The sequence below is a fragment of the Nicotiana tomentosiformis genome, chromosome 1 (assembly GCF_000390325.3).
Source record: "Nicotiana tomentosiformis chromosome 1, ASM39032v3, whole genome shotgun sequence".
NCBI lineage: Eukaryota > Viridiplantae > Streptophyta > Magnoliopsida > Solanales > Solanaceae > Nicotiana > Nicotiana tomentosiformis.
The window spans coordinates 72,194,332-72,207,950 of record NC_090812.1 but is presented as its reverse complement, the minus strand read 5'-3'; the positions used below and the strand labels follow the sequence as shown (position 1 = coordinate 72,207,950).

The 13,619-nt window shown below is 42.5% G+C and overlaps 1 protein-coding gene across 1 annotated transcript; it reads left to right on the top strand.

Annotated features, from left to right (window-relative positions):
- The first annotated feature begins 11,209 nt into the window (after positions 1-11,209).
- LOC104114472 (2-hydroxyisoflavanone dehydratase-like) lies at positions 11,210-12,420 on the top strand. The gene has a single exon (XM_009624935.4). The coding sequence runs from the start codon at positions 11,321-11,323 to the stop codon at positions 12,266-12,268; it is 948 nt and encodes a 315-aa protein (XP_009623230.1). The 5' UTR covers positions 11,210-11,320; the 3' UTR covers positions 12,269-12,420.
- The last annotated feature ends 1,199 nt before the right edge of the window (positions 12,421-13,619 follow it).

Below are 13,619 nucleotides of genomic sequence, written 5' to 3'. Positions count from 1 at the left end.
AGGCTCGAATCGAAGTACCCGAAATTCGAGCCGAAATACCATTGGATGTCAATTCACAAATAGCTTTGGAGGCAAATCAGCGTTCCGAACCGGAATGAAGCATTCAGGGCGGTACTCGATCCATAGCCCGAGACACACAAAACGCGATGAAAATCGGGGCCAGCTTACGTACGATCTTCGAGATGCTACAAGCCCAACAAGTAGCGATAGCTCAGTTACAGAGCCAAACTCGCGCACAAAGCAGGCAGGATTCCAATCCACTTCGAGAAGTCACCCTCGGAACAGAGCCCGCCATAGTGAAATCAAATGAGCAAGAATCGGGGACTACTCCTAAAATTACTAAATTGCTCGAGGAACTCACAAAACGAGTCGAAGCCAACGACAAGAGAGTGGAAACATACAATGTTAGGGTCGATCAAATCCCGGGGGCTCCACCAATGATAAAGGGGCTTGATTCAAAAAAAATTCATACAAAAGCCTTTTCCGTCGAGTGCGGTGCCTAAATCAATCCCCAAAAAATTCCGTATAGCCCGAAATTCTCAAATATAACGGTACGACCAATCCTAACGAACATGTCACCTCTTACACATGTGCCATCAAAGGCAACGATTTGGAGGACGATGAGATCGAATCCGTGTTGTTGAAAAAGTTCAAGGAGACCCTCTCGAAGGGAGCGATGATCTGGTATCACAATTTACCATCGAATTCCATCGATTCTTTTGCCATGTTAGCAGATTCGTTCGTAAAGGCACATGCTGGTGCCATAAAGATTGCAACAAGGAAATCAGACATCTTCAAAGTAAAGCAAAGGGAGAATGAAATGCTGAGGGAATTCGTATCCCGATTTCAAATGAAATGCATGGAATTACCACCGATCACAGACGATTGGGCCGTACAAGCTTTCACCCAAGGGTTGAATAAGCTAAGCTCGACATCATCACATCGGCTGAAACAAAATTTGATCGAGTATCCAGCGATAACTTGGGCAGATGTACACAACCGATACCAATCGAAAATTAGGGTCGAGGATGATCAGTTGGGAGCTCCGTACGGACCCGTGCATTAGAATAGGACAGTTACTAAAAACCAAAAGGAGATCGACAGAGAACAAAGGTCAAACAGTGACCGATATCGACCGTATGTCGCAGATCGGGTGAACAACGGTTCAGCACGCAATGCAGTTCAAAATAATCAAAGGATTGATCGAGGGAAAAATTCTCGGGACTTATCAGTAAGAGCGGCTTCGATAAATATGCTGATCCTATAGAAGCACCTCGATTATCAGAATATAACTTCAGCGTTGGTGCATCCGCTATCGTGTCAGCCATCGGACGCATCAAAGACACTAAATGGCCTCGACCCTTGCAGACCGATCCTGCCCGAAGAAATCCCAATCAAACGTGCGAATATCATCGTACCCATGGCCACAGAACGGAAGATTGCAAGCAACTAAGAGAGGAAATAGTCCGCTTATTTAACAAAGGGCACCTTCGGGAATTTCCGAGTGATAGGGCGAGGAACCATTTTAAAAACAGGGATTTCAGCAAGCAAAACGAGCAAGAAGAACCGCAGCACGTCATCCACATGATCATCGGCGGCATCGATACCCCTCAGGGACCAGTGCTTAAACGCACTAAAACATCGATTGTGAGGGAAAAGCGATCTCGGACTCAAGATTATGTACCCATGGGGACTTTGTCCTTTGATGATGAAGATGCAGAAGGGGTCATCCAACCTCATAACGACGCACTGGTAATATCCGTACTCATGAATAAAACTAAAATTAAGCGTGTGTTAATCGATCCAGGTAGCTCGGCCAACATCATCCGATTGAAGATAGTAGAGCAGTTCGGCCTACAGGATCAGATCATACCCGTAACTCTGGTTCTAAACGGGTTCAATATGGCATGTGAAACCACCAAAGGCGAGATAATCCTACCAATAAATGTGGCCGGAACCATCCAGGAAACAAAGTTTCACGTGATCGAAGGTGATATGAGATAAAACGCCCTTTTCGGAAGGCCCTGGATCCACAACATGAGAGTTGTACCTTCGACCCTACACCAGGCCCTCAAATTCCCGACATCGAGAGGTGTCAAAATGGTGTACGGAGAACAGCTAGCCGCAAAGGAAATGTTCGTCGTCGAGGAAGCTAAACCAATGTCCTCACCTTCACCAATAAAAAGATCGGGCTCGGAAGGAGAATGGGACACCAAATAGCAATCACAGACATCGGCTTCGACCCAGCCAGACAACCAAAAAATCGAAGAGGATGATGATCAAAGGGTCCCTCGATCTTTCGTGATTCCCAAGGACTCTGACGCCACCAAATCAACAATCGAGGAACTAGAGCAAGTCACATTAATCGAGCACTGGCCCGAGCGAAAGGTATACTTGGGAATGGGATCCATTCGAGAGGTGAAATATCCCGAATGGTTAGCCAACGTAGTTGCAGTCCTTAAAAAAAGGGAACAAACTTAGAATGTGTGTAGACTATAAGGATTTGAACAAAGCATGCCCCAAAGATTCCTTTCCGCTGCCCAACATCGATCGCGTGATCGATGCCACGGCCGGCCACGAGATCCTCACTTTTCTCGATGCCTATTCCGGGTATAATCAAATCTGGATGAACCCGGAGGACCAGGAAAATACTGTATTTGTCACCAAATATGGAATGTATTGTTATAATGTGATGCCCTTCGGGCTAAAGAATGCAGGGGTTACTTACCAACGCCTAGTAAATAAAATATTCGAAGAACAAATAGGAAAATCAATGAAAGTTTATATTGATGACATGCTAGTTAATCCCTGCGCGCATAGGACCATTTGACCCATTTGTAGGAAACGTTCGAAATTTTGAGGAAATACAACATGAAGCTCAATCCCGAAAAATGTGCTTTCGGAGTCGGTTCGGGCAGGTTCCTCGGCTTCATGGTGTCACATTAGGGAATAGAGATTAACCCCGATAAAATCAAGGCCATCGAAGACATCATCGTTGTGGACAGCGTGAAGACCGTAGAAAGGCTAACGGGTCGGATTGCAGCCTTAGGCCGGTTCATTTCAAGATCATCTGACCGAAGTCACAAATTTTTCTCTCTACTCAAAAAGAAGAACGATTTTGCTTGGACCCCGGAGTGCCAACAAGCATTATAGGAACTAAAATGATATCTATCAAGCCTACCACTACTTCACACTCCAAAAACAGACGAAAAACTTTGTTTGTACTTGGCAGTATCGGAAGTCGCCGTAAGCGGTGTCCTAGTTCGAGAAGAGCAAAGTACGCAATTCCCCGTTTATTATATGAGTCGAACCTTAGGAGAAGCGGAAACTAGATATCCGCTCCTAGAAAAATTGGCACTTGCACTGATAAGCGCCTCTAGAACTCCTATTGAAATCACGCCAACCCTCGTACCCGAAGTCGAAAAAGAACTCCTATTGAAATCAGGTACATCATCGGGGGTATGGATCCTTTTTACGGATGGGGCTTCGAACGTGAAAGGGTCCGGGCTGGGCATAGTTTTGAAATCACCCACGGGTAACACTATTAGGGAATCTACTAAAACTATCAGGTTGATTAACAACGAGGCCGAGTATGAAGCCTTGATTGCAGGTCTCGAGCTAGCTAGAAACTTGGGAGCAGAAGTCATTGAAGCCAATTGCGACTCTTTGCTGGTGGTGAGTCAAGTAAACAAAACCTTCGAAGTTCGAGAAGGTAGAATGCAAAGGTATTTAGATAAACTGCTTGTCACTTTGCACCATTTCAAACAATGGACTTTACGGCATGTCCCACGGGAACAGAATAATGAGGCCGATGCGCTTGCAAATTTAGGGTCGTCGATCGAGGTAGATAACTTGGACTTGGGGAATGTTGTTCAACTTTCGAGATCGGTAATGGAAGAAGGTCACGTCGAAATAAATTCTACAAGCTTAACCTGAGATTGGAGAAACAAGTATATTGAATACTTGAAAAGCGAAAAACTCCCATCGGACCCTAAAGATTCCAGAACCTTACGGACTAAAGCTACCCGATTCACGCTGGCATCGGACGGAACGTTGTACCAAAGAATATTCGATGGACCGTTGGCAGTATGCTTGGGTCCGGGAGATATCGATTACATCTTACGGGAAGTGCACGAGGGTACTTGCGGGAATCACTCTGGAGCCGATACATTAGTTCGAAAAATAATCAGAGCAGGGTATTATTGGATCGATATGGGCAAAGGTGCGAAGGAATTTGTTCGTAAATGTGACAAATGTCAAAGGTTTGCACCAATGATCCACCAACCCGGAGAGCAACTCCACTCAGTCCTATCCCCATGGCCGTTCATGAAGTGGGGAATGAATATCGTTGGCCCTATGCCATCAACCCCAGGTAAAGCCAAATTCATTTTATTTATGACTGACTATTTTTCTAAATGGGTTGAAGCGCAGGCATTCGAAAAAATAAGAGAGAAAGAAGTTATAGACTTTATTTGGGATCATATCATATGCCGATTCGGGATACCCGCCGAAATAGTGTGTGACAATGGAAAACAATTCGTTGGCAGCAAAGTAACAAGATTCCTCCAAAACCACAAAATAAGAAGGATACTATCGACGCCATACCACCCCAGTGGGAATGGATAGGCCGAATCAACGAACAAAACTGTCATTCAAAACTTAAAGAAGAGGTTGAATGACGCTAAAGGGAAATGGAGAGAAATCCTGCCCGAAGTCCTTTGGGCATATCGGACGACGTCAAAATTCAGTACGGGGGCGACCCCATTCTCCTTAGTATATGGGTCTGAAGCATTGATACCAATCGAAGTTGGTGAACCCAGTGCCAGATTTCGATTCGCGATGGAAGAATCAAATAACGAGGCTATGAATACCAGCCTCGAACTATCGGACGAAAGACGAGAAGCTACTCTCGTCCAATTGGCCGCCCAAAAGCAGCGAATCGAAAGATATTATAATCGAAGAACCAAGCTCCACCATTTTAAGCCTGGGGACTTAGTGTTAAGAAAAATTACCATCAATACCCAAAATCCGAACGAAGGAAAACTAGGACCGAATTGGGAAGGACCATATCAGGTGCTCGAAAACATCAGAAAGGGATCGTACAGGCTCGGCATTATAAACGGCAAACAGCTATCAAGCAGCTGGAATGTATCACATCTAAAACGGTACTACTGCTAAGGTACGACCTTTCCATATTCATTTATATTTCAAAACTGACCCCTGCAGAAGTCCGAACAAGGGCTAAGATGGATCTCTCGCTTGAAAGCATGCGTTGCACTCTTTTTTCCTTAGACCGATTTTATCCCAAATGGGTTTTTCGACAAGGTTTTTAATGAGGCAACCATTGAACATGTTGCATTTACAACAATATCCGAGGCCTCGCAAGAGAGTTATTTCACAACAACAGGGTTCTAATAGGAAAAATTGTAAAAGCCAAATGGTCAAAACGAACCATGCTCATATAGATTGGCCCGAACCCAGGAGTGTAATAACGTGCGAAGAAAGTTCTCTTCTTTATCGGCATCTTATATCCAAGGAAAATTCCTCTATTTTGAGATTTATTATGCAAACAGAATCAAGTTAAATTCGACCATCATGCCCACGGGCTACATTACCTCGAGTTCGAATCATTCACTCGACAACTAAAGCCTACGAACTACTTTTATTTCGAGTTCGAGCAATCACTCACTCGACTATCATGCCCACGGGCTACATTACCTCGAGTTCGAATCATTCACTCGACGACTAAAGCCTACGGGCTACTTTTGATTCGAGTTCGAGAAATCACTCACTCGACCATCACGCCCACGGGATACATTAACTCGAGTTCGAATCATTCACTTGATGACTAAAGCCTACGGGCTACTTTTGTTTCGAGTTCGAGCAATCACTCACTCGACCATCACGCCCACGGGCTATATTACCTCGAGTTCGAATCATTCACTCGACGACTAAAGCCTACGAGCTACTTTTATTTCGAGTTCGAGCAATCGCTCACTCAACCATCATGCCCACGGGCTAAATTACCTCGAGTTCGAATTATTCACTCGATGACTAAAGCCTACGGGCTACTTTTATTTCGAGTTCGAGCAATCACTCTCTCGACCATCGCACCCTCGGGCTATATTTCTTCGAGTTCGAATCATTCACTCGATGATTAAAGCCTACGGGTTACTTTTACTTCAAGTTCAAGCGAAGCACAACTCAACTATTACGCCTACGGATTATATTTCCTCAGGATCGAATCACTAACTCAACTAGTAAGCCCAAGGTCTATGTCACTTCAAACGAATCAATAATAGAGACTACAAAGTCCAAGTTTGATTGAATTGTTAAGATTCTTGTGAAAACATTTATAAAGGCACGCATAAAGTCTGCACAAATCGGCCAAAGTTGTCTATATACAAAAATTTCTACGTGATTACAAACATAACTATGGACTAATCTTCCTGATCACCCTCGGATCCGCTCTTACTACCGTCATCGTCATCATCATCGCCATCAGAAACTAAGGCTTCAGCTTCGGCTTCGAGCTCTTTAGCCTTTTTTATTTCTTCAGTAAGGTCGAGACCCCGAACATGTATCTCCTCGAGGGTCTCCCTCTGAGACCTATATTTGGCAAGTTCGGCAATCCAGTGTGCTCGGGTGTCGGCAGTATCCGCCGCCTCTCGTGCCTCAATCTGAGCAGCCTCGGCATCATCCGGATACACGGCAATGGACCTATCCGCCAAGATTTTAGACGACTCAACCTCGGCCTTGGCCTCGGCAAGCTGGGCTTCAAGCTCCTCGATCCTTTTAGCTTGAGCCGAACTCTTTTGCTTGACGTTTTGAAGCTGGACATCGGCCGATAATAAGTTGGTCAAAATGGTCTCTTTTTCCGCAGCCAGGCGATCGATAGTCTCCTTCCACCAATTACATCCGGCTTTGATTTGATCGACTTCTTCCCGAAGTGACCCGATCATTTCAACCTTCTGCTGCAGCTGAGACAACGAAGGGTTAACTTCCACAGTCGAGTCAAACCCATACTTTAACAGAATCAGGCTCACCTGCTTGTCAAGTTCGGCCTCTTCTTCGTGAGCCTTAGCCAAATCCGCTTGAAGGTCCTTTATAGCCTCGTCATTTTGGCTGCAAAGAATTCGCAAGGCGTCTCTCTCCCCCGAGACCTTCTGAAGCTCGACCTCACACTGGCCAAGGTCGACCCGAAATCTACTAATGGCCTACACAATAGGGAAAGAACACGAGTCAAATTTGGAAAGAGAACAAAGAAACCAAGTATAGTAAAATCATTACCCGAGTAATGAAACGTTGGGCCTCTTCCAGTAGAAGAGAAGCGTCCCCGATATCGGAAGCATCACCGACTCCGGTAAAGCAATCCTGATAGGGATCCCCTGCACTAGAGCCTCCGCCCATATCGGGGGTCTTCAATTCTCGAGCTTCCTTTAACGCCTCCTCAGAAAAGGTGGGAAGAGAAGGCGAATGACCCACTGTCATAGTCCCAAGTGAATCACTCGGGGCGTTCCGATCAAGACTCGGGATCCCGGAATCAACCCCGACCGGTACAGCTGCCATCGGTTCAGGAGCTTCGGTGACCTCGATAGCTCTGGAAGATCGGTACACTAAGGCCGAGGCATCTCCTTCTTCCTCTTCTTCTTCTTCCTCTTCTCTCAATTGTTGGACCGAGTCACTCGAAAGGGAAATTGCTTTCCTCCTCACCCTTCGAGTTTCGGGCTTGGGGCCCTCTGATCAAGAGGCAGCTTTGCGCTTCTTGTCTTTCCCCGGTTTCGGGACTGGGGACTTGGTTCCTTCTTCACCACTCGAAGGCCTCAAAACAACATCCTTGGTTACGCCTGCATGACAGGAAATCGGTAACGAATGGAATACAGAGAGCGCTTCGAAGGAAACGGGAAGTAAAACCTTACCATGGTTCTTGGCTTCCCATCTGCCTTTAGCCAAATCACGCCAAGCACGTTCGGCATAAGAGGAAGTTGAGGCTAACTTCCGAACCCAATCCTCGAGGTCGGGCACCGCTTGTGGCATCCAAGGGGCAGCTGTATATCGGGAAGAAGCGTAAAAAAAAATTATCTATGAAAACAACTTACGATCGAAATTTCATTCCTCGGGGAACGACATCTTCTCTTCCGGAATAAGGTCACGGGTCCTCACCCGGATGTAACGCCCCATCCAACCCCGATCCTTGTCTTCGTCGATGCTCGACATCAAAGCTTTCGATGCCCGACGGTGAAGTTTGATTAATCCTTATAAGATTTGAGGCCGATACAACCGAATGAGGTGATTCGGGGTAAAATCCAGCCCCCCAGCTTTGGTGGAGAAGAAGCGAAGTAGGATCACTATACGCCACACAGAGGGATGAATCTGACCAAGGGTGACCTGATATCTCTTGCAAAAATCGATGATCACCGGGTCGACCTGACCCAATGTGAAGGGATAAGTGTAAACACTTAAAAACCTCTCCACATGGGTGATGACACTCTCTTCGGGGGATGGAATTTGCAACAAAACCTCGGAACTCCAGTTACAGTCTTTTCTAATGGCCTCGAGATGACCCTCCGTTATAGAGCACATATACATCGACACGTGCTCGCATCGACCCTGGACGGATGAAGGATTCTCAACCTTAAAATCGATCTTTAGAATACACGGGCCGGGGATATAGTCATGGGTGGACGGCTCCACCGGCGCCTTGTCGCCGGACGGCCGTGAAGAAGAAGTTTTCTCCTTCTGAGGCACAGTTTTCGAAGTCTTGGCCATTGATACGGGAGGAAGAAAGATAAATGAAAATAAAAAATAGACTGCACCAAAACTCTGGTAGCAACAAGAAAGGAAGAAAAGATGAGAAAATTTGGGGGAGTGAACGCGTGAAAGAAGTAAATGATAGATGGAAGAGCTATTTATAGGCTCGCACCATGACGATTCAATATCACAGGTGGCCGGCCGCCATCTGACAAGCATTAAATACCTTGAAAGGCTGAATCGATAGGACAGCTATCACATACGTCATAATCGATCCCTGTGAAAATGTCAGCTTGTGACCTGATCGAACCATCAAAAATCACGTCGATTCTCACCGCATCCTTCGTGAGAAACGAGGGGACTATCTATATACGGTCGAAATAGATTTCGGCCTTCCTACGTTCGATCGAGTTCGAGTGTTAAAAAGTCAGAATTACATTTTCAGGAGTGAGCTCCGAAGTCGGTATTAACAAGCCTCGAGCCCGAAGGTTGATCAAGGGGTCGGCTCGATAACCCTATCGAGCCCGTGGCCGAATCGATCCGTAAGGCACTACTTCGAGGTCGGAAATGCGCGACGCCCATCTCGAAGGTCGGACTCGATCCAAGACCGAAAGGCCCAACCCAGTAACGAACTCGAGCCAGTATCGAGCTCACAGACAAGAGCCGTTGCGACCGCACCAAGAGAGAGAATCTTGGCAGGAATCAAGGAAGAGACAGGTCATCATGGGCCTTCCACTATATGTTTTATTTTATTATTTTTTGTAATAACCCTCTTCTATAAAAGGGAAATCCTTTTAAGCTAAAGGGCAGAATACATTGTAACAAAAGATCACTTCTCATATTGAAAAATAGTTCTTCATGCTTGTTTTATTTTATCTTATTCATTCTTTTGCTCAATATTTTCATTCTCATAGTCAGGAATATACGTATCTCTATTTTCCTACATGATTTATATCGAATTATATCGCATATCCTTAGAACCACACACAAAATCTAACGTTATCCGATTTTTTCGGTAAACACTATTCAATAATTTATTGGATGAGATTTATTTTGTTAACCAATTGGTTTTAACTATGGTTACCAACAGTTCTCTCTCCTCTCTCTTCCCTCTTTCCTTTCACTGTCATAGCAGAAACCTTCCCTCGCTTCCAATTCTCTCAAGAAAATAGAGCAAGTGAATGCAAACATTTGTTTGTAATTTTATATTAACCAAATAATTGGAAAACTACAATTTTATAATATCTTATACCTCTGAAATTATTATCATGTATATGAACAAATGGGAAGAATGTCAACATAGAAATGCTGAAACTAAGAGAATAGTCTCAGTTGAATATTACAGTTATAAATGTAAACTAAGAGAAAAAGAAAACCCAAGAAAAAATATAGTTGATCTCATAAGAGAAATACAAATTTTGCATAAGTACATCAAGCCTTTTTCATTCTTCCCAATTTTCATGCCCTCTTTAGGTCTTTTAGTGGGCCTTTATAGTTTAAAAAAATCCCAAGTTAAAACATTTTCTTTCCTGGAGACGACAGCGAAGCTTGTCCATCACCATTGCCGTCAAAACAAAGCTTTAAAATAGTCCAATGCTTCTCGATCCTTGGATTTTTTAAATTTTATAACCAAGTGCATCTTTTTGATTTTGCTCCTCTTCTTATTGAAAGACTTGGGATAAAATGTGTTATCTTTTTTTTATAGTGATGTGAAAATAGTAATTTCGTATTAGCAATTTGCATCTTCTTGTACTACTTTCGGAGAGATTGGATAGGTAAGAAAAGGTTCTTATTCGCCTTTCACAGGGAAAGGCGGAAGTGAGAAGGCAATGATAATTGGTAACCATAGTTAATACTAATTGGTTAACAAAATAAATCTTGTCCATTAAATTATTGAATGGACACGTGCAAATTACACAGAGTGGCATTGAAAGAACCGGAGAGATCACGTACAGGAGGTGAGCCAAATCCAAACAATTTAGCTTTTTTAGGACCACACAATTAGGATATTAACAAGTTCTAACAATTTGCTAGTAATTGTTATTCCATAATAGTCCTTGGCATTTTGTCAACACATGAGCACCCTCAGTCCCTCACGCATGAAATTCTGCGAAGATTTAAGTATTAGAGTGACAATGACGTATGGGCTATGCTCACTTGAATTGTTTGTATATATGGTGGTACAATATTTTTTTTTAATGCAATATTATTGACTTATTTTCAGCGGTCCAAATCGTCGGATAAAAAGAAAAAATAGACGTCTGAAAAAGAAGAAAACAAGTGAGGACAAAAAAGGTCTCTGTCCTCTAGAAACTGTTCAGTGTTGTTTCACTACAATTTTCTTGTATTTCATAAAATATTTCTATTATTTATAGTACTTTTTCTAAATATATTTATTTTATTTTATTTTAAAAAAAGAACTAAACAAACAATTTGTTAAGTCTTCTAATTGGAACAAACATGTAGGCAAACAACTAAAAGAGTACCAAATATTTGCTTTTAAAAGTACCTGTCACAGCACTTGAGAGCATGGTATACCAAACCTTCCTCTGCAACTTAGCTTTCAGCAATGGCGGAAATACAACATGACCTTTTCCCATTGATCAGAGTTTACAAAGATGGCCGAATCGAGAGGCTGATGGGCGAAGGCGTTGTCCCAGCTGAATTGGATCCTGAAACCGGAGTCCAAATCAAAGATGTCCAAATTGATCCAACAATTAATCTATCAGCAAGACTTTACCTGCCCAAAAATCTCGACCCGGTTCAAAAAATTTCCCTTTTCGTCTACTTTCACGGCGGCGGCTTTGTGATTGAATCTGCTTCTTCAACTTCATATCACAAGCATCTTAATTTGGTAGCAACTGAAGCCAATGTTATAATCGTTTCTGTTAACTACAGGTTAGCTCCTAAATACCCATTACCTATAGCTTATGAAGATTCCTGGGTAGCTGTCAAATGGGTCGCTTCACATGCTAAAGGTGATGGTCATGAGCCATGGCTAAAAGACCACGCTGATTTTAATCATGTTTATTTTGGTGGAGATAGCGCTGGTGCTAATATTTCTCATAATATGGCAATTCGGGTCGGGTTGGAAAAGTTGGATGGCGTCAAACTTGATGGGATTTTTCTAGCCTGTCCGTATTTCTGGGGGATTGATTTAATTGACGGCGAGGCTAAAAACTTGGATTGCAAAAATTACATTGAGAAGCTCTGGGCTTTTGCGCATCCAAATAGCTCCGGATTAGATGACCTGTTGATCAACCCGGAAAAGGATCCGAAATTGTCTAGCTTGGGGTGCGACAAAGTACTTGTTTATGTTGCTGGAAAAGATCCGCTGAGATACAGGGGATTGTACTATAAGGAGTTACTATTAGAGAAGAGTGGGTGGCAAGGAACAGCGGAGGTTGTGGAGATTAAGGATGAAGAACATGTGTTTCATTTGTTTGCTCCTAAGAGTGAAAATGCCATTGTCGTGCTGAAAAAATTGGTCTCTTTCCTTAATCAGTCCAAGGCCTAATGCCTCAAGACGATGCTTTTTTCATTTTTAGTTGTTGCTCATGTATACTGGAAAGGATGATCTTAGCTTAATTTGTAACGATGAACGGAAATAGTTATGTTTTCGCACTTTTCACCTGTTAATTTCAATTTGAGCTAATTCCTTCTCTTTTACTTTCCTTGTTTGTTTAATCTTGCTGAAGTTGATTTTAATCACTTTCATTTTTTTCAATTAAAGCTTAAGTGTCGCGATTAATGAGATCCAAAATAAGTCATATGGTACCGATCTAATGATTTTAAACTAATGAAGACTTCCAAGTAAAACATCACCTCTTACTTCGTTGAAGTTCCTATACTTCAGTAGACCAAGTGAACAGTGTAAATATTTCATTTACTCTAATATTATTCTTTTTGACCCAAACACGTCTAATCGTCTAAATTAAATCCTTAGCCCCAGGGCTGTATCTTCCTGCTGCTTATGCACATTCATCATTCGTGACAAGTGCTGAAATGGTACTCCGTACGGTTCTTTTTATTTGTCGCTTTAGAACACAAATTTAATTCAAAATATTTGTTACTTTAGAAAATTAAAAAATATTAAATAATATAGAGTATTATTTTTCTAACTTAGACCTACTATTTTGAGAAGGTGTATAGTTAGGTGACTTTTTTTTTATAAAAATTAGTTTAATAACTTTCGTGATACTTATATATAGTTGATTGATTTTTTTATTAAGAAAAATAGTTCTGTGAAATTTAGGGGAATAAAATGAAACTTGAGTAGTCATTCGCGAAATTAACACTGTAGATTTATTTAAATTCAATTCCCATTTATCCTTTAATCTTGTTGCTCTTTATGCTTGACTTGTTTTATTTTCGTTTTCGATCCTTTCACGAGAAAAAGCTTCTGTTAATAAATCTAATGCTAAGTATTGTCTACGTTTCATTTAATGTGAAAGGATTTAAACTACGAAGATTAAACTATTTAATTTTTAGCGTAAAATTGTATAAAGAACACATTAAAAATGGATGGCTTGTTTTCTCTCTCGTTGCACGTTAAGCGTAACATGCGCCAATCATGGGGTAAGAGAGCTCGCATTCCATCCCAGAAGATTTTAATGTTCAAGGAAGCTTCAACTTCGGATGGCAACAATCAGCAATGTCAGAAATCAAGCATAGGAAGTGCAGGAACATAAGGAAAAATGCAATCCAGTCCACAATTTAATGAAACAGAAACCATAAGTAATGAAACAGAGAAAGTTCAACAAATTGCAGCAACGCGACTTTGGAATGAGGTGATACAGACTTCTCCAAGTAACACTCAAGCAGATCCCATGAGTAGCAGCAAAAAATCTGCTGATGAGGTAGAAGAG

Excerpts from the sequence above, each read along its gene's own strand:
- LOC104114472 (XM_009624935.4), top strand. The coding sequence starts at position 11,321 with ATGGCGGAAATACAACATGACCTTTTCCCATTGATCAGAGTTTACAAA.